This window comes from Phyllopteryx taeniolatus, chromosome 4, assembly GCF_024500385.1.
Source record: "Phyllopteryx taeniolatus isolate TA_2022b chromosome 4, UOR_Ptae_1.2, whole genome shotgun sequence".
Taxonomy (NCBI): domain Eukaryota; kingdom Metazoa; phylum Chordata; class Actinopteri; order Syngnathiformes; family Syngnathidae; genus Phyllopteryx; species Phyllopteryx taeniolatus.
The window spans coordinates 27,161,576-27,185,464 of record NC_084505.1 but is presented as its reverse complement, the minus strand read 5'-3'; the positions used below and the strand labels follow the sequence as shown (position 1 = coordinate 27,185,464).

The window sequence follows — 23,889 nt, the reverse complement described above, 5'->3', positions numbered from 1 at the left end:
AAATAAGTTGACTTGATTTACTGTCCATGAAGAATATAAAACAAAGTTTACATTTATATATATATATATATATACATATATATATATATAAACACGAACATGCGCCCTTGCTTTTCTCCCAATTTTACTACCCAAATGAGGACTTCCAGCGGAGGCGGAGCCAGCCCGGCTCGGGACAGAAGCCGAGGCGCGCGATTGGGTGACGGTCAGCCGGTTCCGTGGCGACCGCTCTCGAAGACGCCTTTCTTGAAGAAGGGTGACAATTCACACACGGAACGTTTGGACACCGCACACGCGCACTCGGAATCGCCGGTCGGCTCGAGGGCGGCGCATAGCGGCGAGCCCGACGACGACATCATCACGGCAAACAAACTCCGCAGGTAATGCTGCAACACATACACACACACACACACGTTCGTGTGAATGCAACTCACAATATATCAAATTTGCCACAAAAATCTGTACTCTTGTGTGTACGTGTAAGACCAACAATGCGCGTGACGAAGTGTGAGAGAAACTGTGTTTGTGAGAGAAAGGAAAATGAGTGTGTGGGTGTGAGAAAGATGTGTGTGCGTGTAGACGTCACCTCCAACTGATTCCTGCGTTTAACGACCATTCTTTCGTCTTTGTTTCCAAATATTTTCTTGGGAGGGAATTCCAGAGCTGCCAACTGGAACGACAAACATCCCTCATCATCATCATCATCACAACAATATTCATATGTATACGCGAGCGTGTGCGTGCCACTGACCTGAGGATATTTCAACATGAGACTTTTGTGCATTTCTCGAAAGCGACTGTAACGACGGAACACCGCCCACGTCTCGTCCTTCACGCTCATCTGACGCACACGCACGCACGCTCACATGAACTCTGACCTTTCTCACAGGTCAGCGTGCCGCAGGAGGCGTGCACCCACCTTGACCTCGAACTCAAAGTGCTCGTCCTTGCCTTGACCTCTGAGGACGTAGCGAGGGATCTCGATTTCGATCGGCTCCCGGCGGCGCGGCGGAGGCGCCGAGATGTCGCGCTGAGGGGCGAGGACACAAAAGACGTGTGATGACGACAACCAAAAAAAAAAACAAATGGAAGCCGCAACAACACAACAACGGAAAGGGGCAACAACAGCAAAACAACGACAGACGTGGCAGAAACAAAATAACAGACAACAACACAGCTAAAGTGACATACCAAAAAACAATGATAGTCAGCAGCAGCAGTAACTACTACAATACGACAACAAAAACAAGACCCCAACACAAACAACAAAATAAAAAACAGTAGCAGCAACAGAACAACAAAACTAGCTGAAGCAACAACTCAACAAAAGTGGCACAAAACCAAAAAAAACGCAACAAACTCCAGTAGAAACAACAATAGCGAAAACACCACTGCAGCTGGTACCGCCAACGGGAAAGGACTGGTAACAAAATGGCTGCAGTGCTCATCAGTTTCTTGGGTACCTTCCGCCACAATGGAAAGACAAGCGAGTGGTTGTTTTTTTGTCTAATACGTCAAGAAACGAGTCATCCTGTTGATGGAAATACATTTTTTCTTCCCTTTTTATGGAGAACCATTCAACTCAAATCGAATCAATGAGTTGTTTGAGGTGGGCGTGGTCAGCCGGACAGCTGACCAACCAAGACGGCAGCCACCGGCGCACAGCAGAGCCGCAGCTTCCACGAGCGCTCGCGATGGGCGGGGCCCTTCTGAAGGACGGGTTCCTCGCGATGGGGCGAACTGAACGGGCGCGTGCACCAGCGGGCCCGCGTGACTCCACCTCAGCAGCACGCAGCCGACGTCCCGGCAGCGACGCACTTCCACGATGCGGAAGTGCGGTTTAAGGGACCCGGGCGGCGGTTCCTATGAAGGAGAACTACGTGGGTGTCGGTCAGAAGGACCTGCAGGATGCCGTCGGTGTGAGCACAGGCGGCGCTGGTGTACAGCAAAGGGCGGACGGCGCCCAGCGACGGCTTATCGGTGGCGGATATGTTTCCGTGGACCAGGTAGAGATGGTCGCCCAGAGGCAGGCCTGCCAGCAAGGACGGCACCAGAAACTCCAACGTCTGCAGCACTTCCTGCCGGGGAGTGGAGTGGAGGCAGTCCAAGGGCAGCGGCATAAGAACCAGACGCTGACGGAAGATGTGAGGATGCCGGCTCGCCACGCGAGGCACGGAACCTTCTGACAGGTCACAAGAGACGCCATCGACAGCAACAGGAAGGCCTCCCCCATTTGTCACCTTCAACAAGATCACTTTGGTTTCTGAGTCCACATCAACTAGATTCTTCTTCTGACGACGCTGGTTCTTTTTGTGGCTCTTCTTGTGGTTCTTTAGATTGTGCTAGTGTTTTTTCTTATTATTCTTTTAAGCTTTCAGATTTTTCTTCTAATGGTTCTTTTGACAGTTCTTCCAGCGGTTCTATTGATGGTTCTTTGGATTGTTCTTTTGATGGTTGCTCTGGTGGTCCTTTTAATGACTCTACTGCTCTTTCTTCTAATGGTTCTTTCAATCGTTCTTTTGTTTGTTGTTCTAGTGTTCTTTTTGGTGGTGGTTCTTTTGCCTCGTGTGATGGTTCTACTGATGTTTGTGGATCTTTTGATCGTTCTTTTGACTGTTCTTCTCGTAGTTCTTTTGATGGTTCTTGCTGTGGTTCTTTTGACTGTTCTTGAGGTTCTTTCGATTGTTCTTCTTGAGGTTCTCTTGATGGCTCATGTGGTTCTTTCGATTGTTGTTCCACTGTCTTTTTGGACAGTTCTTTTCGTGGAACTTTTGATGGGTCTACTGATTGGCAAAAGTCGAAGTTCTTTGGACTTTTGGGTGACATAGTCCACCACCAAGTCCTTGATGTCACGCACGCCGACGCTTTGAATTAAGTCGACAAAGTCCCTTTCAAGCGGCCCATAATGGACCTCCTGTTAGCATGCTGCTCCTTCCACTCAGGAGATGATGTTCTGGTTCGGTGGCAGCTCAGCTGGGTGTCAGCCAGGTCACATGACCACGTTTTTTTCCCTTCCAACCTGGTTCTGGTGCTCGTTGGGTCCACTGGACTCGGGTTTTCTGCTCTCGGCCACCATTTCATTGATCTATTGACCCACAAGTCAAACATGGATGGCGCCTCTTCTTTTTCCCCAAGCTTCAGGAAGCTTCTGCATGCAAAGAGAATCGATGATGTCATCAGCAGGCGCCTGCGCCGTCCTTCATGCAGAATTTTGATTGGAGATTTGAGCACTAATTAGCTGTGCCTGGTCAAGTGGAGGACTTCTACTTCTGCTATTCAATCATTATATGATTCAACCCACCAACAATCAATACTTAACAGCTGCTAGATTACTGATTATCAATGAGCAGAACCGTTCGGCAATCAATATTGAACAGAATTAAGTTGGAACAAAAGACATGTAGAACATTAGGCCTTTAGGATTGATTGATTGATAGATGATCACTTGCCAGATGTTGGGACTTTTGTAGATCATTGTTGTTTAGCAGCTGCTTATCCTAGGAAAAAACAAGAGATCCTAATATGTCTCTTCCATAGTTATTTTCTATACTTTACAAAGTCACACAGCTTAGCACAATCTTAAAATGAATGCTCAATGATCATCAATGTGAAAGCAGGCATCCTAATAATGTGTGAAGATGATATTACACCGAAAGAAGTGAATGGAATGCTCGAATACGACGGTGGTGAATGCATCACAGCGCACACGCAGCGATCTGATTGGACGCTTAAGGCAATATGATGTCATTGATTTTATTCCCTTCAAACCTCCCTAGCAAAAGTCAAAATACTTATATGATACAATACGATAAATATGATAATATCACAGTGTTGTGAGCATTCCTGTTAATTGGTCATGTGGCACAAGCAAAAAAGGCGGCGGCGGAGCATGCTTGAAGTTTACCTCCTCAGTTGATCTCTCGCCAGGGTTCTCCTCCTGTACGAAGACAGAACCGCATCAGAAAGGACTCTTTGGACAGGGAAAGTCTTGGGCTCTCATGTACAAAAGGCCGTCACGTACTTACAGTACGAGGTCACAGGACAGGTGACAAGGCTAAAAATAAACTAGCTTTTGGATTCAAACATTCACGACGGAGATGCGGAATAAATGTCTTTTGGATCGGCTGGGCAAATTATGACAAAGCAGATCAGCCGATCTACATAAAATGCTAATTATCGGCTGATACCGATCAAGCCGATCAGATCGGTGTAAAGTCTATTCACAACCACCTAGATTGTCAAGTCCAGGAAATGGTGACCCAACCTGGATCATCAAGCTGACTTAACCGGATCATCAAATCCAGAACATTCACAACCCCCTGGATTGTCAAGTCCAGAACATGCTGACCCACCTGGCTCATCAAGTCCAAAACATCCACAAACACCTGGATCATCAATTGCAGAACATTCATACCCAGAACATTCCCAACTATCTGGATTGTCAAGTCCAGAACATGCTGACCCACCTGGCTCATCAAGTCCAGACCATGCACACCCACCTGGATCATCAAGCCTAGAGCATTCACAACCACCTGACTTGTCAAGTCCAGAACCTGCAGACCAACCTGTAGCGACTCGCAGGAGAGCGACAGGTCCATTCCAGTATTGGTTCCGTTGAAGAGGTTTATCTGGCGTAGCCTCCGCTGAACCTCCTCCTCGATGTACGCGTTGATCCTTTTCGGAAGACAGTGTGAATAGCAGAGTCCTGAGGTTCTGATGTTCTGATGAGCAGTACCTGTCGTCGGAGAGGGGAATGTGCGGGTGGAGAGTCCGCACGTGATCTGCCGGCACACTGCCATGCGGCGTGATGTCGTCCACGTGAGTTGAGATGTTCTCCTCCCCTTCGCTGATGCGCTGCCCGAACCTTTGGATCTCTCGCTTTACCCTGTCAGAACCAAATCCGTAATAGAATAATGTCACATCACGAGTGGAGCGCAGTAATCAAAAAGATTTTGTTCATGTATGGCTCACTTGGTTGAGTATTATTTTTTCTGACAACTTTCTACTTTTAATCCCTACATTTAAAACACGATGTGAGGACCTAGACTGACTGATTCTGTGTGTCTGACCTATGCTGATCCAGGTCTGGACCCGTCCTCAGGTTCTGTACCGGGTTCTCCTGGGCGTCTGTCTCCAGGGAGCGGTCGCATTTTCGGACCGAGTGTCTCCTCTCAAGGCGTGCCACCGCCTGCTCCATCGCCTCCCGCTGCTGCTTCTCCTTGGCCTCCAGGATCTCCTTCTCCTTGCGCCTCACCTTGTCCTCCTGCCGAGCCACGTTGGCCGTGAAGCAGTATGTCTCCTGCAGCTGCTGCAGTTGCTGGGCACTGGCCCGGTGGACCTTCAGCTTTTCCTCCTTGTCTTCCAGCTCTTTCTCTACTTGGTACAGGAAGTTGTCCAAGCCAGGAGGACTTGGGTAGTTCCCGTTGCGTTCCAGCGCCTCCTCGGCTCGCCGCTTCTCCTCAGCCAGCGCGGGCAGAAGCTTGGCATCCAGGGCGCTCAGCTGGAGCTCAACGGACTTCAGCCGATGCTCTGTCTGCTTGAGGAGCTGCTGCTCCTCCTGGCACATGTCCTGTCGCTTCTTCTCTTGAGCCTCCGTCAGGCGTTCCTCAAGGAGATGCAGCGTGGCTCGCTCGCTGGCCATCTCCTTCTCCACGCGCACCCTCTGTCGTTGAAGACTCGACCCCAGGCGGCCAAGCTCCTGCACCTGGGAGGCCTTGAAGTCAAAGTAGCGAGCGTAGGCGGCGGCCTCGTCGCTGGACGTCACTCCGACCTCCCCTGCGGCCCCCCCTCTCACCTGGCCTCTAGCCTCCTTGGCGCACAGGAGTGCCTCTCTGATAGCCGCTAGCTCCCGCTTGTCCTCCTCCAGGCGTTGGGCGTCCTCGTGGCTCATCAAAGTGACGGCGATCTGTCGTTTGTCTCTCAGCTGCTCCTCTAGCCTCCCTACCAGGCTCAGCTCCTGGCCCTCCTGCTCCTCCAGGCGGCGCCTCTCCACCTCCAAACGGCCTCGCTGCACCTCGCGCTCCCGCTTCAGCTTCTCTAGTTCTCGGTAGATCTGCTCATCTTGCTCCTCTTGCCGCAGCTGGAGTCCCTCCATCAGGAGGTCAGATTGTCTGTCCTCCTCAAAGCGTTGCTTCTCCTCCAGGAAGTCTCGGAGACGGCTCTCGATGTCCTGACTGCGGCGGCGCAGGCTTTCCTCCTGGCATAGGATCCTCTGGCGCACCTCCTCAGACTCCTTGCGCTGGCTCTCCACCTCCTGCTGGAGGCGCTGCAGCTCGGCCTTCTCACTCTGCTGCTTGACCTCCATCTCCTTGATCAGACGCCTGCCGCCACACAAAGAAAAACATCATCGGTGTCAGCGTTGCCTCGGTAATCGGAGGACAGGCGTCAATCAGCTGCACATTTACCTCGTCACCTCCAACTTGCCAAGCTCCTCACGCTGCTGACGCTCGAACTCCAACCTGATGACATCATCAACAATCACACACATTGCACGCAGCAGCAGCTCACAGACACACACGCACATGCATGCACACACAGTACACTACCTATACACACACATGAATGCCCAATAATAAGCACACTAACGTGCACACACAAACACACGCAAGCAAGCACACACGCCTACTAATATGCCCACAGTAGGCATGCATGTGTGTTAGTGGGCAGCCCACGTGTGTTGTAAATGTACACACACACACATCCACACGTGTGTTGTAAAGTAAATCTACATGTACGAACACACACGTGTTGTAAAGTAAATGTGAATCAGCGGATGAAAAAAAAACAAAAGCGGTGAGAAGATGGCGGGCGACAAAAACGACAAGACTGAGTGAAAGCTAAACAAAAAAACAAAATGGTATTGTGAATATATTTAATATTTATCAATATTAGCACACGGACACAGACAGACAGGAAGTGGACGTGCACAGACAGGAAGTGGAGCGTCTACCTGAGGAAGGCGGGACCCAAGTCACTGAAGAGCGTGTCGACCGGACACAGTTAACAGCAGCAGTCTTGATCATCGTCACTCATCATCTTCATCACACTCATCTTCATCATCATCATCATGCATTCTTCTTCATTGCACTCAAGCGCACGACGCTCAACCCGTGTTGCTATGGCAACTGGCCACGTGCTGACAGAGGGGCGTGCTCCGTGCGACCCGGTGAACTCACCCCGGGTTGTAGAGCAGGACAGCAGAGAGGTTCTCGCAGGACCGGGACAGGTCGCTCATGGACAGGCTGAAGGTGGACGACAGGTCGCTCTGAAGGAGACCAGATCGGACGCGTGTCGGAGACGGGACTGGACACGCGTGGCAGCGCCGCCCGTGCAAGATGAAGTCGGTGCGAAATGTCACCTTGCGTTTCTCGCGGAGCTTGGCCGCCTCTTTGGGGTGGTTGAAGCGGAACATGTTGCTTCTGCCCAGCAGGATGACGGCACCTACGAGAGTCGTGCGAACCCGCCGGTCGCCACGCCACGCCGGGGAACAGGCAGACAAACCAGAGACCACTCAATGTCGCGCGTAATTGTGAACGGACCGGTGCGTCTAGGTGTGGAATGAAGCTAACGTGCTTACAGCCCTGAAGCCCCGCCCCCTGCCAGCATCCTCAACCGATCCCGCAGGGCCAAAATCATTTCTCTGACCTTGATTGAGCCGCACGGGCCCGGCGACGTTCGTCCCGTTGACAGAGCACGGCGCGGCGCCCAGTGGCACCAACGTCACCGTGCCTCCACCGTTCTCAAACACGCAGTGCTCGCTCTCTACCTCCACGCCGTGAAGAACTGCCGAAGCACAGGAAAACTCACGTCAGTGCCACAACGCTTCAAATCTCCCATCAGCTTGAGTTACAGCGCCACCTGCTGCTTTGGCATACACTTCACATCAATGCGCTTTTAAAACTAATGTTACTCAAAGACTGTTTTAAAAAAAAAATAATTTTGTTTTTCTAAAACATTTAAAATATATATTTTTTAATATTATTGTTATAAATATATATTTAACTGTTTTGTAATCAATTGTTTTTATATGTTTTAAGTATTTCATTTATTTTGATGTATTTTTAGTTTTTAACGATTGATCATTTGTTCAGATTTGTTTTTAAAAGAAAATGTATATAGTTGAATTTTGCTTTTCATTTAGTTTTTAAAATTGTGTTTTTAAATTAATATCTTAAAAACTTCACTTAATTATTTGTGCCTGGCCCCTGCTCCAGTGTGTTCCACTAACATGTGCATGTGTTCACTGTGATGGGTTAAATGCACAGAACAAATTTCGTCTGCATGCATTCATGTTCATGACAATAAAAAGTGATTCTTCTAGAACACCTTTGGGTTGATTTCGAGTGGACAGTGAGCCAGGCCTTCTGGTCCAACATCGGTCATCGTAAACTCACCCCTAAACCTTGTTGAAAGAGTTGCTGTTATAGCTGCAAAGGGTCGACCAACATCACATGAAACCACATGGATTTAGAATGGGATATCACTAAAATAAAGTGTGAGTCAAGGCACGTGAGACAATACGTTTGGCAACATAGTGTATGTGGGGGGGAAAAAGTGTTTATAAAAAAAAAAAAAAAAAAAAAAAAGACTGACCAATGTCCTGCTCCGTGGCCGCGTCCTCTCTGCCCACGCACGTTCGTCCTTCCTGGCGCGAGAGCGGCACACAAAACAAACTGATTGCAAATTGAAGCAAATGTTGGCGCAGCGCCGGCGTCTTTTGGGACCTTGAGGTGGTAGAGGATGATGCCGGTGCTGAGGAGGTCGTCGTCGATGCCGATGAGGTGAGGAAGCTCAGAATCCAGGACCACGCCGATGCCCTCCTTCCGCAGTGCCAGCGTCTCCTCCTGAGCGCACGGCAGACGCCCGTGCTCTCGTCACGCGCCAGACGCTGGCAAGAAAGACACCAGAGAAAAAGTGCAAAAAGTACCTTCAAGATGTTCTGCGTCTCATTCCACTTGTTGGTCCACTCTTTTGTCAGCTCCAGCACCTACACACATACAAAATAAATTAATTCATTAAAAAAAACAATTTTAAACTCACACACATGCGCAAAATTACACCCACGCAATCCCCCCACCCACACACACACACACACACAAAATACACTCACACACTCACGCTGACCCATACAGACCCACACACATCACTCATACACGCACAATTGCACACAAAATAAACAAAAAGGCACACAAAACAAAAATCAGACACACACACACAATTACATTCTCACACACAAACACATTCACACAAATTTTACACACACAAACACACAGATACAACTACACAAACAATAATTATATTCTCACAACAAAAACACCTACACAATTGGACATTTTTACATCTCACACACATACACACACAAAACACACTTTTACACATACAGACACACACGGCCACGTCAAAGCATAATCATGTCGACTGTGTGCGCCACTGACTCTGGCTTCGTTCTGGTGCAGCTTCTCCTCCATGCTGAGCGCAGTGGGCGAGTCCAGCAGAGCGATCTGAATCACAACGACGACACCACAAGATGACGTCGCTCGCGCTACCGCTACCGCTCTCGGTACGGCGGTATCCGGCGTTCACCTGGTTGCCCTGAACCAGCAGAGCTTTGAGTCGTGCGATTTCCGCCCGCAGTTCCCTGATGAGCCTGACGTTGGCGTCCTCATTGACGGTGGGCTTGTTGATGATGTTCTTGGCCCTGTTGGCGTAGCGTAGCGTGCTGAGCGTCTCGCCGTAGTTGACGCCGGCGGGCGACACGGCTGCGGACAGGAGGAGGAACCTCGTGAGGATGGAGAGAAGGTCCGCACCCCGGCAGATGTTTGGCCGTACACTCTGCTTGTATGCATTACTGTTCTGCGCGTGGTAGAGTAGCAGCTGTCGGAAGGTTTGAATAACCTTAACATGGATGCGTTGTGTTAGCACCGAGCTAGAAAACGTCAGTTGATCATTTTGGCGTTTCAAAATAAAATGCTTTACTGTCTTTTGTTTAACGCGTCCGTTTTCCAGTAAACGTCAAGCAGGAGTGAGAAATAAACAGCTTGAGAACATGCTTGGCCTCTTGTTTGGAGAACTAAGCAAGTCTTCTTTCCTTTTTCTCTAATAGATGTAATGGATCATTTGCATATCATTTGATCAATAACGGTAAAGACACGGCCCCCGGATTTTACTTGGACTAATATCAGTATTTAAATTATTGGCAGTTGTTATCCATCAATAGGTCATAACTGTTTCTGTTTCTAAGAAATATTTGTAAACGTTTTCCATGCCAAAATGTCTTGACCATTATGTGCCCCAAATGAAGTTTTATGGTTTTCTGACATTTTTGGATACATGTGATTTTTCTCCTCTTTTCCATGAAAAGGAACACAAATGCATTTTTCTTTTTTTTGTGTGTGTGGCTTCTCTTACAAACGTCACTCAAGCTCGTCTTTAGCGTTAATGTCACTGAAGAGAGCCCCAGGATGTTGTCGCGATACACCAAAGCGATCTGTGAGCTGAAGCGCCAGGACGAGGCAGCCATTTTCCATTCACACAACAGCAGAGAGCAAAATACAGTAAATGGTGTTACTCCTCAGCTATAAATATGTATGAATTTGTCAAAGTGTGGAAAGTATTGCATGTCTTTACCGTTATTAAGACTGTATAAAGATAAGCGTGTAATGGCTGTTTTTCATCCAACTCGGATGAATTTTTTCAGGCTATTTATTTGTTTACGGTTATTTAAGAGTATTTTAATGGGCCACCACCATTACAGTCTTTTTTTTTTTGTTTTTACAGTTCTTGATCAAATTATATGAAAATGACTTTTATACTATAGTCTTCCAATTCAGAGTGAGAACAGGCACGAAGGAATACTTTCAAAAGAATCTTCTAAGAAGTTTAAAACGTGGGAGAGGTAAACTATTTCATAACACCAGTGATGGGGCAACGCCGATATAAGTAACGCTAGTAACTAACCGCGTTACTTTTCTCAGCAATCGAGCAAATCACTTTTCAGTCAGCGTTACTGCCACATAACGCCGTACGCTACTTGAATATGAAAATCATTCAAGCAGTTTCTCTTTCGATTGGCTGTCAAATGTCATTGTGGACCAATCAGAGTTCGAGTTAGGCGGGTGTTGACGAACACAAATCAAGGACACACACACGCACACAAACACACGTGGGCACAAGTAGTACTGAGTCATGACGACTCAGGAAACTATAACCAACGGGAATGGCGAGCCCCCTTCAATCAGGAAAAATGACAAACAAAAAAAAAAAGACTGTAATGGTGGTGGCCCATTAAAATACTCTTAAATAACCGTAAACAAATAAATAGCCTGAAAAAATTCATCCGAGTTGGATGAAAAACAGCCATTACACGCTTATCTTTATACAGTCGGAATAACGGTGAAGACATGCAATACTTTCCACACTTTGACAAATTCATTTATGACATTATTAAAGTCATAATATTACGAGAAAACATTTATTATGAGACTAAAGTTGTCATACTGTGGGAAGAAAATTTTTTTTTTGCATGAATAAAAAAAGAACGAATACTAAAATACAAGGAAAACTATACTACTACTACTCAACATTTTAAAAAATACCTGTAGTCATTACATTACATGAAAAAAACATCTGTAAATTTTGATACTTAAGTGCAAATATTATAAGAAAAACCATTTTATGGGACGACATTGAAAATATAAGTAAAATAATTTAACAGGAATATAGTTGTAATTTTACAGGAAATAAAACCTCTATAGTCCACCAACCACCAACGAGCCCTAAGCGGGTCATCTCCGCCCCCCTGCCGCCAACAAAAATGCGCAAAGCTGACAGATCTCTTCAATCGAGGAAGGATCTGGCAGCACGACTACAGGTGGGCACAGTGGGAAAATGGAAAAATATTGAATCAATAAGAAATAAGAAATGTCTGCACGTGTGTGCGTGTCTCACTGGCGATCATGATGGTCTTGGAGTTCCCGCCCAGACTGTCCTTCAGCAGCCACGTTAACACAGAGTCTCTGTAGGGCACGAAGAGGCACTTCTTCTTCGTGTTGGCGTCCCGAGGAAGGTCGGCTGCGCCCCCAAAAGCAAACGCAAACTTTACTCACACGCTGTCATTTTCTGTGCGTGCGTGTGATTCTGATTGCGTGTGTGTATGTGTGTGTGTGTGTGTGGTGGGATTTATTTGTGCTACCGTTGTGTGGTTGTAATTTTGCACACGTGTGTGTTTGTGTGCATGCGGTGGTTGTGACTTTGTGTGGTGTAGGTGTGAGTTTGTGTACATGTGGGATTGTTTTTAGTTGCATTTGTGTGTCATTTTGCGTGCGATTTCTTTGTGGACAATTTTGTGTGCGTTTGATTTTGTGGATGCACGTTTTGTGTGCGATTCTTTTTTGGGAGGGTGCAATCGTGTGGTTGTAATTTTGCATGTGTACGTAATTCTCTTTGTGTGTGTGCGTATGTGCTTCTGACCGAGGGCGGAGATGACGTTGCCGAGCGTGACGAGAGACTTGTTGATGTTGCCGCCTTCCTTGAGCCGGACTCCGGTGGCGCCGCTGGAGTCGGCCCGCTCGCTACCGGCCAGATCCACCAGGTGGATCTTGCTCAGCATCTCGCTGGGCATCTCTGCGTCAAACTTGGCCTGGAGAAAAGTTGTGTGTTAAGAAAAAAATACATAGTCTTTTTTAAATAAATAGAGTTATTGTGTTTTGAAATGTGATTATTTTTTGTTGGTAATTGTTAATTTGAAAGAAATAAAGATACAATAGCGGCACTGTGGCCGACTGGTTAGAGCGTCAGCCTCACACTTCTGAGGACCCGGGTTCAATGTGGAGTTTGCATGTTCTCCCCGTGCCTGAGTGGGTTTTCACCGGGCACTCCGGTTTCCTCCCACATCCCAAAAACATGCATGAATTGAAGACTCAAAATTGCCCGTAGGTGTGAATATGAGTGCGAATGGTTGTTTTTTTTTTTTTTTATGTGCCCTGCGATTGGCTGGCAACCAGTTCAGGGTGTACCCCGCCTCCTGCCCGATGATAGCTGGGATAGGCTCCAGCACGCCCGCGACCCACGTGAGGAGAAGCGGCTCAGAAAATGGATGGATGGATGGAAGATACAATATGAATGTTTTTAAACCTGTATTTTCTATTAATAACAATTTTTTTAATATTAAATGAATGGTTTTTTTTTTATTGTTTTTTCTATATTCTAACTTTTTTTTAAATTTATATGCACCTTCATAAAACACATTGAAAAGAAATACCGTAATTTATCTTGTATAATGCGCACCCATGTTGACCTCAAAATTCTGGAAAACCCTTATGAGCACAATTGTACATATATGCAGTCATACGTATCCCTGTCATATTGGAATGGAAGTGTAGGCTACACCTTTTTTATAACCACTAGGTGGCACATTTTGGAATGAACGTGTACAGCTTTTTCAAAACCCCTAGATGTCAGCATACATTTATAAAAATGTGAAGGTTTTTTCCATTTGCCCCTATACCTATGTATAATGCCCACTATTGACTTTTGACAATTTTGGGGGGATAAAAATGTGCATTATACACAAGAAATTACGGTACTTCGGATCGCACATTATTGTTTTTCCCGTGTTGGTTACGTGACGTTCCGCATAAAGTGCAAGTGAAAAAGTATTGCCCCCCTTTCAAACTCTTCTATTTTAACATACTTTCCCCACTTTAATATTTAAGATCATCAAACAAATGTAAATATCAGACAAATATTACCAAAGTGAACTTAAAATGCTGTTTTTAAATGATGATTTAATTTATTAAGGGGGAAAAAAACTATTCGAATTTGCCTGGCCCTGTGTGAAAAAGTAATTCGCCCCCTTGTTAAATCATGAAATAATTGTTGCTAATCACAATTTTTGGTTAATTTTCACTGATCACACCCCAAGCCTGATGACCTCCAGACCTGTTCAATCAATAAATCATAAACAGAATCTGTCCCGACAAAATCGAAAAAAGCTGCAACAAAATGACACGACGCAAAGAAATTCCAGAACAGTCGAGAAATAAAGTAATTGACAGTCTGGAAAGGGTTACAAAACCATTTCTAAAGCTTTAGGTTTCCAGTGAACCATAGGGAAAGCCATGATCCTCACATGAGAAAACATGGAAGTGACGAACCTTCCCAGGAGTGGCCGGCCTACAAAGATTTCCCCAAGAGAACAGAAATGACTCATCCAGGTGGCCGCAAAGGAACTCAGGACAACTTCTAAAGAACTGCAGGCCTCCCTTGCCTCAGTCAAAGTCAGAGTTCATGACACAACAATAAAGAAGAGAGAGCAGGGCAAAAATGGCATCCATGGCAGAGTTCCAAGGTGAAAACCACCAACAAGCTGACCAAAAAGAAAATAAGGGCTAGTCTTAACTTTTGCAAAAAAAACACCTGAATGATTCCTGAGCCTTTCAGGAGAATATTATATGGACTGACAAGATGAAAGTCGAGCTTTTTGGAAGGCGTGTGTATCGTTACATCTGGCGTGAATGCAGCACAGCATTTCAGAAAATGAACATCATAGCAACAGTCAAACATGGTGGTGGTAGAGTGATGGTCTTGGGCTGCTTTGCTCCTTCAGGACCTGGACAACTTGCTGTGATTGATGGAACCATGAATTCTGCTCTTTAACAGAAAATCCTGAAGGAGAATGTTCAGCCTTCAGCTTGTGACCTCAAGCTGAAGCACACTTGGGTTCTACACCACGATAACAATCCAAAACACACCAGCAAGTCAACTTCGGAATGGCTTAAAAAAACAATATGAAGGTTTTAGAGCAGCCTAGTCAAAGTCCAGACTTGAATCCGATTTAAATGCAGTGGCCTGACCTTCAAAAGGCCCTTCATGCTTGATAACCCTCCATTTGTGCTGAATTCAAACAATTGTGCAAGGAAGAGTGGGCCAAAATATCTCCACAGAGATGTGAAAGACTCATTGTCAGTTCTAGAAAACGCTTGATTTCAGTTGTTACTGCTGAGGATGGCCCAACCAGTTCTTAGGTTTAGGGGGCCAATACTTTTTCACACAGGGCCAGTTAACATTGATTTAACTTTATTTATCTTTATCTCCGCCAAAGACGCCCACCCAGTACGTGAGTCGCGCTGGACACAAGACAAGGTAACGTAGCGCTTTTGCCAGGTTTCGATACTTTTTTGCCATTACAGTGGAAGATCTCTGGAAACCGTTTACATCAAGTAATCCATTCCGACCGAGTGTATACATTTGCACTGCATTTAATCAGCCGTGTGACATGCACACATCGATCAACCATTGGATGCTCTGCTCGCAAGCCGTCATATTGACGTATATAAACGATGGCTTGTATATTACGAAGGGGACAACTTCACAAGTACAGTATAAGCAAACATAACGTTACTTCATAACAGGTGCTTGTAAGTATCCTCAGTGCAGTCACTGTGACACAATGGCCAGTATACGACCAGCTGATCTGTCAGGGAGACATTGAGGTGAAGAATGTGACAAAAGAGTTCGGAAACAAAGAAGGGTAAAATGGCGGGTTTTGGTGGTTTCTTCATTTTAGTTTGACCAAAATGAACACTTCCAAAACTTCGAATAGTATATAGAATATTTATCCTATTCCTACTCAGCTGGTCTAAACTCGAACACCCAGTCATGAATTTACTGTATAAAGTCGTATGCTAAAATGCTAGCGGCACAAAGCATGTTAATGCCTTTTTTTTTTTTATGAACCATGTGAATTATAGGAAATTCAACTGCTGAGGATATAAAAAAAATAATAATAATAAAATGTGTCATACGTGATTAAGGGTTTATTTTCTGTTTTTTAATTCATAATAGCTCTTTAGCCATGCAAAAATATACTTTATTCAAATACTCAATTAGATAGAACTTTCAGTAGGCTAATTGAATATTAAAGTATTTGACAGCGGCGCCCCTACATTCAACCGCCTGTTTTATTGTTGTATTGTTATTGTTTTATAAAACCCTTGCTTCGGGTGCCTGTGTGATTAACATGCAAAAAATGTACTCCTCAGAATTATCAAGTTGCTCCTGAAATGAAGAAATTATTAGCAAAACTGCGCCTCACGGGAAAGAGAAACATTTTTAGCTTTGAAAAAAAATGTTTATTTTTTCAAAACTTGTTTTAAATTAAAATAAATGTTGCCTTCACGTGGAGGGAAAGGAGGAGGAGGAGGAGGACATATGTCGGACCTGCGTGAAGTTGACAGTAAAGATGGCGTGCGAGCGGCTGCTGACGTCGTTCATGACGGTGCTGGCGGTGGTGCGCTTGACGTTTCCCGCCTCCATCAGCTCCTCCACATCGCTGTAGTTCTGCACCAGGTGCTTAGACAGATCTGAGGTCACACAGCAGCAGCCAATCAGATTGCAGCGGGGCGTGTCCTGCCTAGAACTCGAGGCATTATAACTCCTCTTTTAGCGTCTCAGTGCGGCACTAATGTCAGTCGGATAAAGAATATGTGGCTGTGAGTACTGTTAAATTGTCAGTAGACATGTTGCTGCTGCAGCATTTGTTTTCAATCCATTGCACGAAGGGTTCCATCCGTGCAACATAGATGCTAAGCAGCGTTACCATTCAGCTCGCGAACTCAAAGGCCGAGCTATGGTTGTTTTGCATTTACATAATTCTCTTTCTATAGCAAGTTTCAACTTGCACATTAAAGCAAAAAAATACAAATAAAAATCCGCTGAATGACAGCTCGTATCTTGAAACATTTCAAAGGCTCCACTGTACTTAAAAGAGTTGGACTTTTTTTTTTTTTTTACTTCTTTTGTAATTGCCCCTTGTGTCACACTGTTTCGTGCCTGTTGCATTCTTGTCTTGTCTTAGCCCACAAAAAAAAAGTCTGACCTTCCACATAAGGTCCGTCCTTGGGGTGCTCCCTCACTCTCAGGTTGTACGTCTGAGTGGACTTCCTCCTCAGAAGATCCCTAACGCGCTCGTTGTAGATCTCTAGGTAGCTACGAGAACCAGAAGATGATGACCACGACCGCAACGTCACGGCCGACGTTGTGGAGGATCGGACGGCGGTCACCTGACTTCCGTGCGGAAAGAAGCTTCGTCCCGTCGAATGGCGTCCGCGATCCGACTAAATAAACCCTCGCAGATCCGCGGGATCAGACCTGCGTCTCCCTGCCGGACAAAAATAAATCAATCAATAACGGCGCTTGCTAGCTGACATGGAAGTAGCCCCGGCTAAGAAGGTGCCTCGGTTTACCATATTTTGTTACCGTTTGTTCAATAAAGCGGATAAAAGCACACCAGCGGCTGTTTACATCATCCCTAAGTCTTTCTAACTAGACTATAACCAATTAGCTAACGATGTTTACTCTACTGCAGATGAGCAGCTGTTTAACTTAAGCTAGTTGGGCTCTGCAATAGGCACTTTAGCTTCTTTGATCAAGTGTGAAATGATCCCAAACTTTGGACATTCTGTCTTTGGCTCTTTCCTCCTGGCTGGCGCTGATTGCGACGCGAGTCTGCATTCACTGTCCGTGGGGAAAAATAATCAACACAAAACCCCGTGATGTAGTCAATAATCTGCAATGCACTGAACCCGCAAAAAGTGAACAATATAGTGAGGGATGACTACTGGATCTTCTCAAACCATTAGTGCGATCGTTCATATTCATAATTATCGTCCATACTGTAATGTGCTCAGTGTGCCATAATTTCTGGCTTTGTACCACAGATGGCCGAGTACCGATACCAGATCGGGCCTTATTTCAATGAATTGCATAATCATGAAGGTTGCCGATACCAGCCAGCAATACTTATACAATAAAAATTCTGCCGCTTATTGTGTGAATGCAAAATGGCTGCCTCATCCTGGCACTTCAGCTCACAGATCCCTCTGGTGTATTGCAACAGCACCATGAGCCTCTCTCCAGTGGCATTAACAGTAAAGACAGCTTGAGTGACATTGTAAAAGCAGCACACAAAAAAAAAAGTCGTCTATGGACACGAAGATGCATTTGTGTTAGTTTTCATGAAAAGGGCAAATTAAGCAATAGAAGGAAAATCTGATGGATCCAAAAATGTCATTAGCATCTTCACAAAACATGTTGCAGACCATGAAACATCATTTCAGACACCAAACGCAAAAGACATTTTGGCATTCAAAGTTTGAAAAATATTACTTTAGAATAATTACTTTTCTTAGCAACAGTTTTGACCTTTTGATGGATAACAGCTGCCAATAATTCAAAAAGTCATAGTAGTCAAGTGAATTGATTTTCAAAAGACAATTCAGTGCGCCATGTCTTTACCGTTACTGAGCAAATGATATGGACATGACCCTTATTCCTTCTCCCATAGCCTCAAGTGAGTCGTGAAAACAAAGAAGTGCGCCGTGTTACCGGATTTCCCATCATGGTGTACGACTTCCCGGATCCCGTCTGACCGTAAGCGAAAACGCAGGCGTTGTAGCCCTCAAACGCCGCCTGCAGCACGTCCCGGCCCAAATCTCGGAAGACCTGGCGACACAGGTGGTACAAGCATTCACATTCTGGATTGAAGTACAAGTAAAGATACTTGTCAAGTAAGACTCTGGTAAAAGCAGACAGACTGATTCAACTCCCATACTTAAGACAAAGCAAAAAGATACAGATTCTGAAATCTCAGGGATCTTGTTTGATGTGCGTCCCGCGTCTGAGACGCACAAAGATTAGCAGGGACGCATAAAGTACGATCAATCTGCGTCTTAGGATGCAGAGCTATGGTTTAGTACTCCGTTGTGTTTCTGGAAATCCGGCGTACGAATTATTTATTTTTTTTGACAAGACATACAGTAATCCACACATAGAAGGAACAAAGAAGCTCAGAAATTAAGTTGTGTGTAAAAATGTGAAATGACACAGGGAAAAAGTATTGAACACATGAAAGGCGGTGGGAAAAGGCATGAAAAGCCAAGACAACGCCTAAAATCTATCAATAATCAAACGGCAATCCAGCCCCTTGTCAGCACAAATGAGTATCAGCTGGTTGAGTCCAAATTGATGGCCTACAAAAAGGTCTCATTGCCAAGGTGTGAGACGAGACACATCTCATGATGGGGAAGAGCAAACAGCTGTCTCAAGACCATTGCAAACGAATTGTTGCCAAACATAACGATGGCAGTGGTTACAGGCGCATATCGAAGCTTCTGAACGTTCCAGTGAGCACGATTGGGGCCATAATACGGAAGTGGAAAGCCAATCATCCAAGGGAAGTAGCATTATCAATTATCGATACTCGGTATTGATGCAAATTCCAGTGTGAACCCCTTTTTACAGTCACACCGAAAAGAGCGGTATCGGTGCATCCCTCCATGTCACTACTGTTCTGTTTTTCACGATCTCAATCAATCTTTTAACTCGTTCAATGCCAGCCGTTTTCAGGAAAGACAACCCCCCCCCCCCCCTCCTCCGAGAGCCAGTTGTTTTTGACCGATCGTTCAAGGCTTATAGAATATTGTGTTCTATGATTATAATCATACCATATCTACCAAACTAAGGGATGAAACTCTTCTTTCAGCGGGGAAAAAAAACTCGAACCTACCCTTTTTTGTTCTTTAGTTATGTGCAGTGAAACATGCAGACGTTTTAGGTTTTTTGGTGGCGTCTCACAGAATATGGAGATAATTTGCTTTTTGTGAAAAGCAGCATTTATGCAACAGTACCTTGGAGGCTTGGATGTTTTATTTTTTTTTTTGGTCACACCTCAGACATCTGAAAGTGTTTTCATTGTATAATGCAGGTATAACAACATTTAGGAACAGCTTTCGATTGGAAAAATAATCCCGTATTTAGCTATACAATGCACTGTGAGTGACGCAAACTCACCGGAATCCACGTCGGTCACGACACTTGTTTGTTGTTTACTGGTGGTTGAGAAGGCGACCGTGATCCTCACCATACAAGATCTCAGAGTTATACCCACCTCTGACACAAACACACAATTGTGCTAACTTCCACAATAGATACTCTGGGAATATGATAGATATAACTTCATCCCTTTGAGTGTAAAAATTTTTCAGCTCTTCCAACTTCCAGCCTGTGCCCGCCACCATTTTTGGCCCGCAAACACTGCTGCGTGCATAGGATCAAGGCTCTGAAGGCTGTTTGTCAAATGTAAAATGGTGCATTGGTGCCCTCTGCTGGCAGTTGAGCCTCAGTAAAATTCTTCCCAAACTCTCTTTTCTCTGTGGTGCTGCGGCAGCGCCTCCTTCTCCCACTTCCCGTGATAAAATGTAAAACGCGTATTAATACATATTTGGCACTGAACGCTTGGGTTTTAAAACGCGTATTGATACGTTGTTGGCACTAAATGAATGAAGATCTCACTCTTGACTTTCCCTCTCCCTATTGACATCATTTTCACGTTGCATCGCCATCAGCAGAGGTTGAAAAAAGTAACGAGCCGATTTTGACAAATTAAGGTGTAAAAAGTACATCTGTTTTCAAAAGTAGGGAGGAAATAAATCTGCAAGTAGACTACAGAAACAAAACACACAAACATAAATTGGTTTGGTCCGTAACATTCAACCAAAAATTGTCAAAAATGTTTGATTGTTTTCCTAAGTAAAAGCGTATCTTTGCAAATGTTGTATTTTAAAAAAACAACGATAATTAGTCTGCTTTCATGGAGGACTACAGAAATCGGCGAATTTGGGACTTGTCAATTAATTAGATGATCGGTTAGTTGTCGATTCAATCAATCCATTTTTGCACATTTTGCCACATTTAATATTTAAAACGGCCAGGTCAGTCAAAGATGTGGGGAGTTGAAAATTGTGTGTAAAAAAAACTTTTGGGAGCAGCAGGAAAAACCTGGAAATGGTTTACCTTCTCCTGAGTGACAAAGCTGGAGCTCCTCGAGTCGGCCGAGTCGTAGGAGAAGTCGTAGGTAAAGGTTTTGGTGGAATCCCTCATCAACTCCCCCGCGATGCCTTCAGAGAGCTTTAGGAAAGTAGTTGGAGGTTTCAGATGCTTTTGGGGCCGAACGCTTGACAAGGCGGAAGAAGAAGCACAATACCTTCGGGTTGGTGATGGAGGTTTTGCTGCCGTCCATCTTGATGATGCGCTTGGCCATCAAGTCCTTCTCCCTGGAAGAACAACAAAGGGAAGATTTGAAAGGGAGCTTTTCGCTCGCTCCACTTTTGACTAACAAGATAATAATCAATAAATGTGAATATTTTCCCAGTTTAATTATTTGCACCAAAACAATGGGGAAAAACATTTGAACTGTCTTTACTTATAATCTTATTAGTTCACGAATATGGTCCAGCCAATTTGAGATGAAATTAGAGTGAATGTGGCCCCCGAACTGAAATGCGTTTTGACGCCACTGGAAGACAAAGCGCTACAGTTCAGCTCATTTATTTCTAATCAAGCCTGCTGCTGTTAAATTTTCACCAGCTGCTTTGATCAAACTTTTGATGGGAAAAGACTGGCCAGACTATTACTTTCGTTAATTTTATTTTATTTATTTTTTTAAATAAAAGTGTCAGTGTTATTAACATGTTTATAACTGTTCGCATTTATACACAGTCACACATTGTGATCTTAAAATACAAAAAACTAAAATATATATATAAATTATATAAAGTCACCGTCTGCTCATGGGTCGGACCCGGACAGCCACCCGAACCGATGCCATGGCTCATCCCGCTCCGGTCTGCTCCGCTCGGCTGCAAAGTGAGCTTGGAGGCTTCAGGGCAGGCGATGAGTTGGCTCGCAAGTTAGCCGCTAGCGGCTAGCAGCAGCAGCGGGGGGAGGAACAGGGATAAAAGGCACTTGGCAGCACAAAAGTGTAAAAGAAAAAAAAAAACAACTAGAGATCGGGTGAGTGAGTCGCCACCTCGGGCAGGTGTTGTTGTGACGCGGACCGAACCGGCTCCGGCGCTCCGGGAGCTGTAGGGCAAAATTAGCCGGCCGAGCGGGCTAGCTGCTGCTTTTGATTGGCCAACGGGCAACAGGGGAGCTCGTCACCGGGAAAGCTTCTTCTTCGGGCCGGTTCACCACGGATCCAGGTTGCACACTACCGCCCCCAGTGGTGATAACGGATAATACAAGCGTTTTTTTTTTCCTCAACTTTATTAATTAAAATTTCGCCAACATTCCGATACAAAGATTCCCCCCAAAAATACCTAAAACAGTGTGTGACGTTTTAGAAATCTGCATCTATGTATAAATCTTTTAGTAATAATTATCAGGGTGTTTGCTGTACATGATTTCCAGTTTTTATTTGGTATTATTCTACATTTGTCTTTGTATTCCAGCTTTGGTGTTTTGCTGTCCTTTTCAGATATCCATTGCTGAAATGTTTCCTCAAAACAATTTGGTATGATTAAAATAAAAATAAAAAACTGTCTAAATTCTCTATGTCAGAATTACATAAGACTTGTTTTGCCTGATGTTGAATCTTTGTCTTTAAAATCATTACAAGGATAGATATCGTTTTAGGTTTTGAAATATGTTCCTCTAGCTTTTGGTGATATGGATAGAGTAGGTTATTTAGTTCTCATCCCAATTTAAATTTTTGTAGGGTAATCTTTTAGTAGATTTTTCCTTTTTAAATATAAAGATATAAATGTACGTCCTTAATTACCTTCCCCGAATGCATGAATGAATGTAGCAAGGTAAGTTCATTTGTGTAGCACAATTCGACTCGAAGTGCTTTACAGAGACATTAATACAGAAGAAAAAATGAAGGCAGGAAAAAGAAGCAATTTCCAAATCATCCAAAAACAATAATGTAGACATTAAACATAAAAAGTTGAAATGCATTGAGAGTGAATCTATTCCATTGAAAAGCAATGCTGAACAGGTCAGTCTTTAAACTTAGATTTAAATGAACTCAGTGTCTGAGCTGATGGACAGTTTTCTGGGACTTTGTTCCAGATCTAGTCATACTAGAGTGGCTCCAACTACCGGAGACAAATTCCTTGTCCATCCCTCCGTTGTCTTTTCCGCTTCTCCTCACGCGGGTCGCGGGCTGCTGGAGCCTATCCCAGTTCTCTTCGGGCGGTCCACCCTGAACCGGTCGCCAGCCAATCGCAGGGCACACATAAACAAACAACCCTTCGCACTCACATTCCCACCTACGGGCAATTTTGAGTCTTCAATCCACCTTGCACGCATGTTTTTGGGACGTGGGAGGAAACCGGAGTGCCCGGAGAAAAGCCACCCAGGCGCGGGGAGAACGTGCAAACTCCACACAAGCGGGGCCGGGATTTGAACCCCGGTCCCCAGAACTGTGAGGCAGATGTGCTAACCAGTCGTCCGCCGCGCCGGCACAAATTCCTCGTGTGTCTTATCATAAACTTGGCCAATAAAGCTCATTGTGATATGGGGGGCATAACAACTACAAGCTGCTACTTGTGACTCGAGGACTGGAGAGCAGACCTGTCTCAGTCTTCTACATGGCTCCTATTCAATGAGGAGGTCTCTGATATATTTTGGCCCTAAACCATTTCAGCTTGATCCACTTAGCAGGTGTTTTTCAAATCTATCCTCCTCCAGACAGGCAGCCAGCGTGAGGAGCCATGTGGTCCATTTTCTCGGTTTTAGTTAGGACTCGAGCAGCAGCGTTTTGAATTAGCTGTTTGTTTTATTTGCAGCCCGGCTAACTGACGTGCCAACATGGCGGCCATGTTGGGGAGGTTGAGGTACCCAGCAAAGGCGCGGGACCGATTCAATGGCCGCTGTGTAGGACTGCCTCGACGGCTCCCGCGTGAGGTGGATTTCCGGGACTGGGAAAGGGCGCACGTCGAGTGGAAGCAAAGAATACTCCGAGACACGGGCGGTTGGGCTAAATCGGGTTTCTTGAACAAGCCTTTGTGTCTTAACAGCTGTTTTCATGGTCAGCCCCCCGAAAATTTG

The 23,889-nt window shown here is 45.1% G+C and overlaps 1 protein-coding gene across 9 annotated transcripts; it reads right to left on the bottom strand.

The window, feature by feature from the left end:
• Positions 1-3: 3 nt before the first annotated feature.
• kif16ba (kinesin family member 16Ba) lies at positions 4-21,997 on the bottom strand. Of its 9 annotated transcripts, XM_061771085.1 has the most exons (28): positions 21,618-21,992; positions 21,041-21,110; positions 20,851-20,964; positions 18,385-18,501; positions 17,061-17,158; positions 16,877-16,986; positions 16,219-16,361; positions 12,469-12,637; positions 11,947-12,069; positions 9,583-9,758; positions 9,435-9,500; positions 8,927-8,986; positions 8,724-8,843; positions 8,593-8,644; positions 7,645-7,782; positions 7,358-7,440; positions 7,176-7,264; positions 6,950-6,973; positions 6,405-6,458; positions 5,070-6,320; positions 4,736-4,885; positions 4,566-4,674; positions 3,905-3,937; positions 3,450-3,497; positions 920-1,030; positions 752-841; positions 587-670; positions 4-386 (listed from the first exon to the last, which is right to left on the bottom strand). In XM_061771085.1, exons 1-28 carry the CDS (start codon positions 21,662-21,664, stop codon positions 207-209), a joined length of 3,909 nt encoding a protein of 1,302 aa, XP_061627069.1. In that variant the 5' UTR covers positions 21,665-21,992; the 3' UTR covers positions 4-206. The 9 variants fall into 9 exon arrangements, 5 of the variants coding, with proteins under 5 accessions (XP_061627069.1, XP_061627067.1, XP_061627070.1 ...); XM_061771083.1 differs by having other exon boundaries at positions 7,176-7,440; XM_061771086.1 differs by lacking the exon at positions 6,950-6,973 and having other exon boundaries at positions 21,618-21,991.
• Positions 21,998-23,889: the final 1,892 nt, after the last annotated feature.

Excerpts from the sequence above, each read along its gene's own strand:
- kif16ba (XM_061771083.1), bottom strand. The coding sequence starts at position 21,664 with ATGGCATCGGTTCGGGTGGCTGTCCGGGTCCGACCCATGAGCAGACG. Across the intron at positions 8,645-8,723 it reads TCATCCTCTACCACCTCAAG|GAAGGACGAACGTGCGTGGG; the intron begins GTCCCAAAAGAC and ends CTCTCGCGCCAG. Across the intron at positions 1,031-3,449 it reads TACAAAAGTCCCAACATCTG|CGCGACATCTCGGCGCCTCC; the intron begins GCAAGTGATCAT and ends CTCGCCCCTCAG.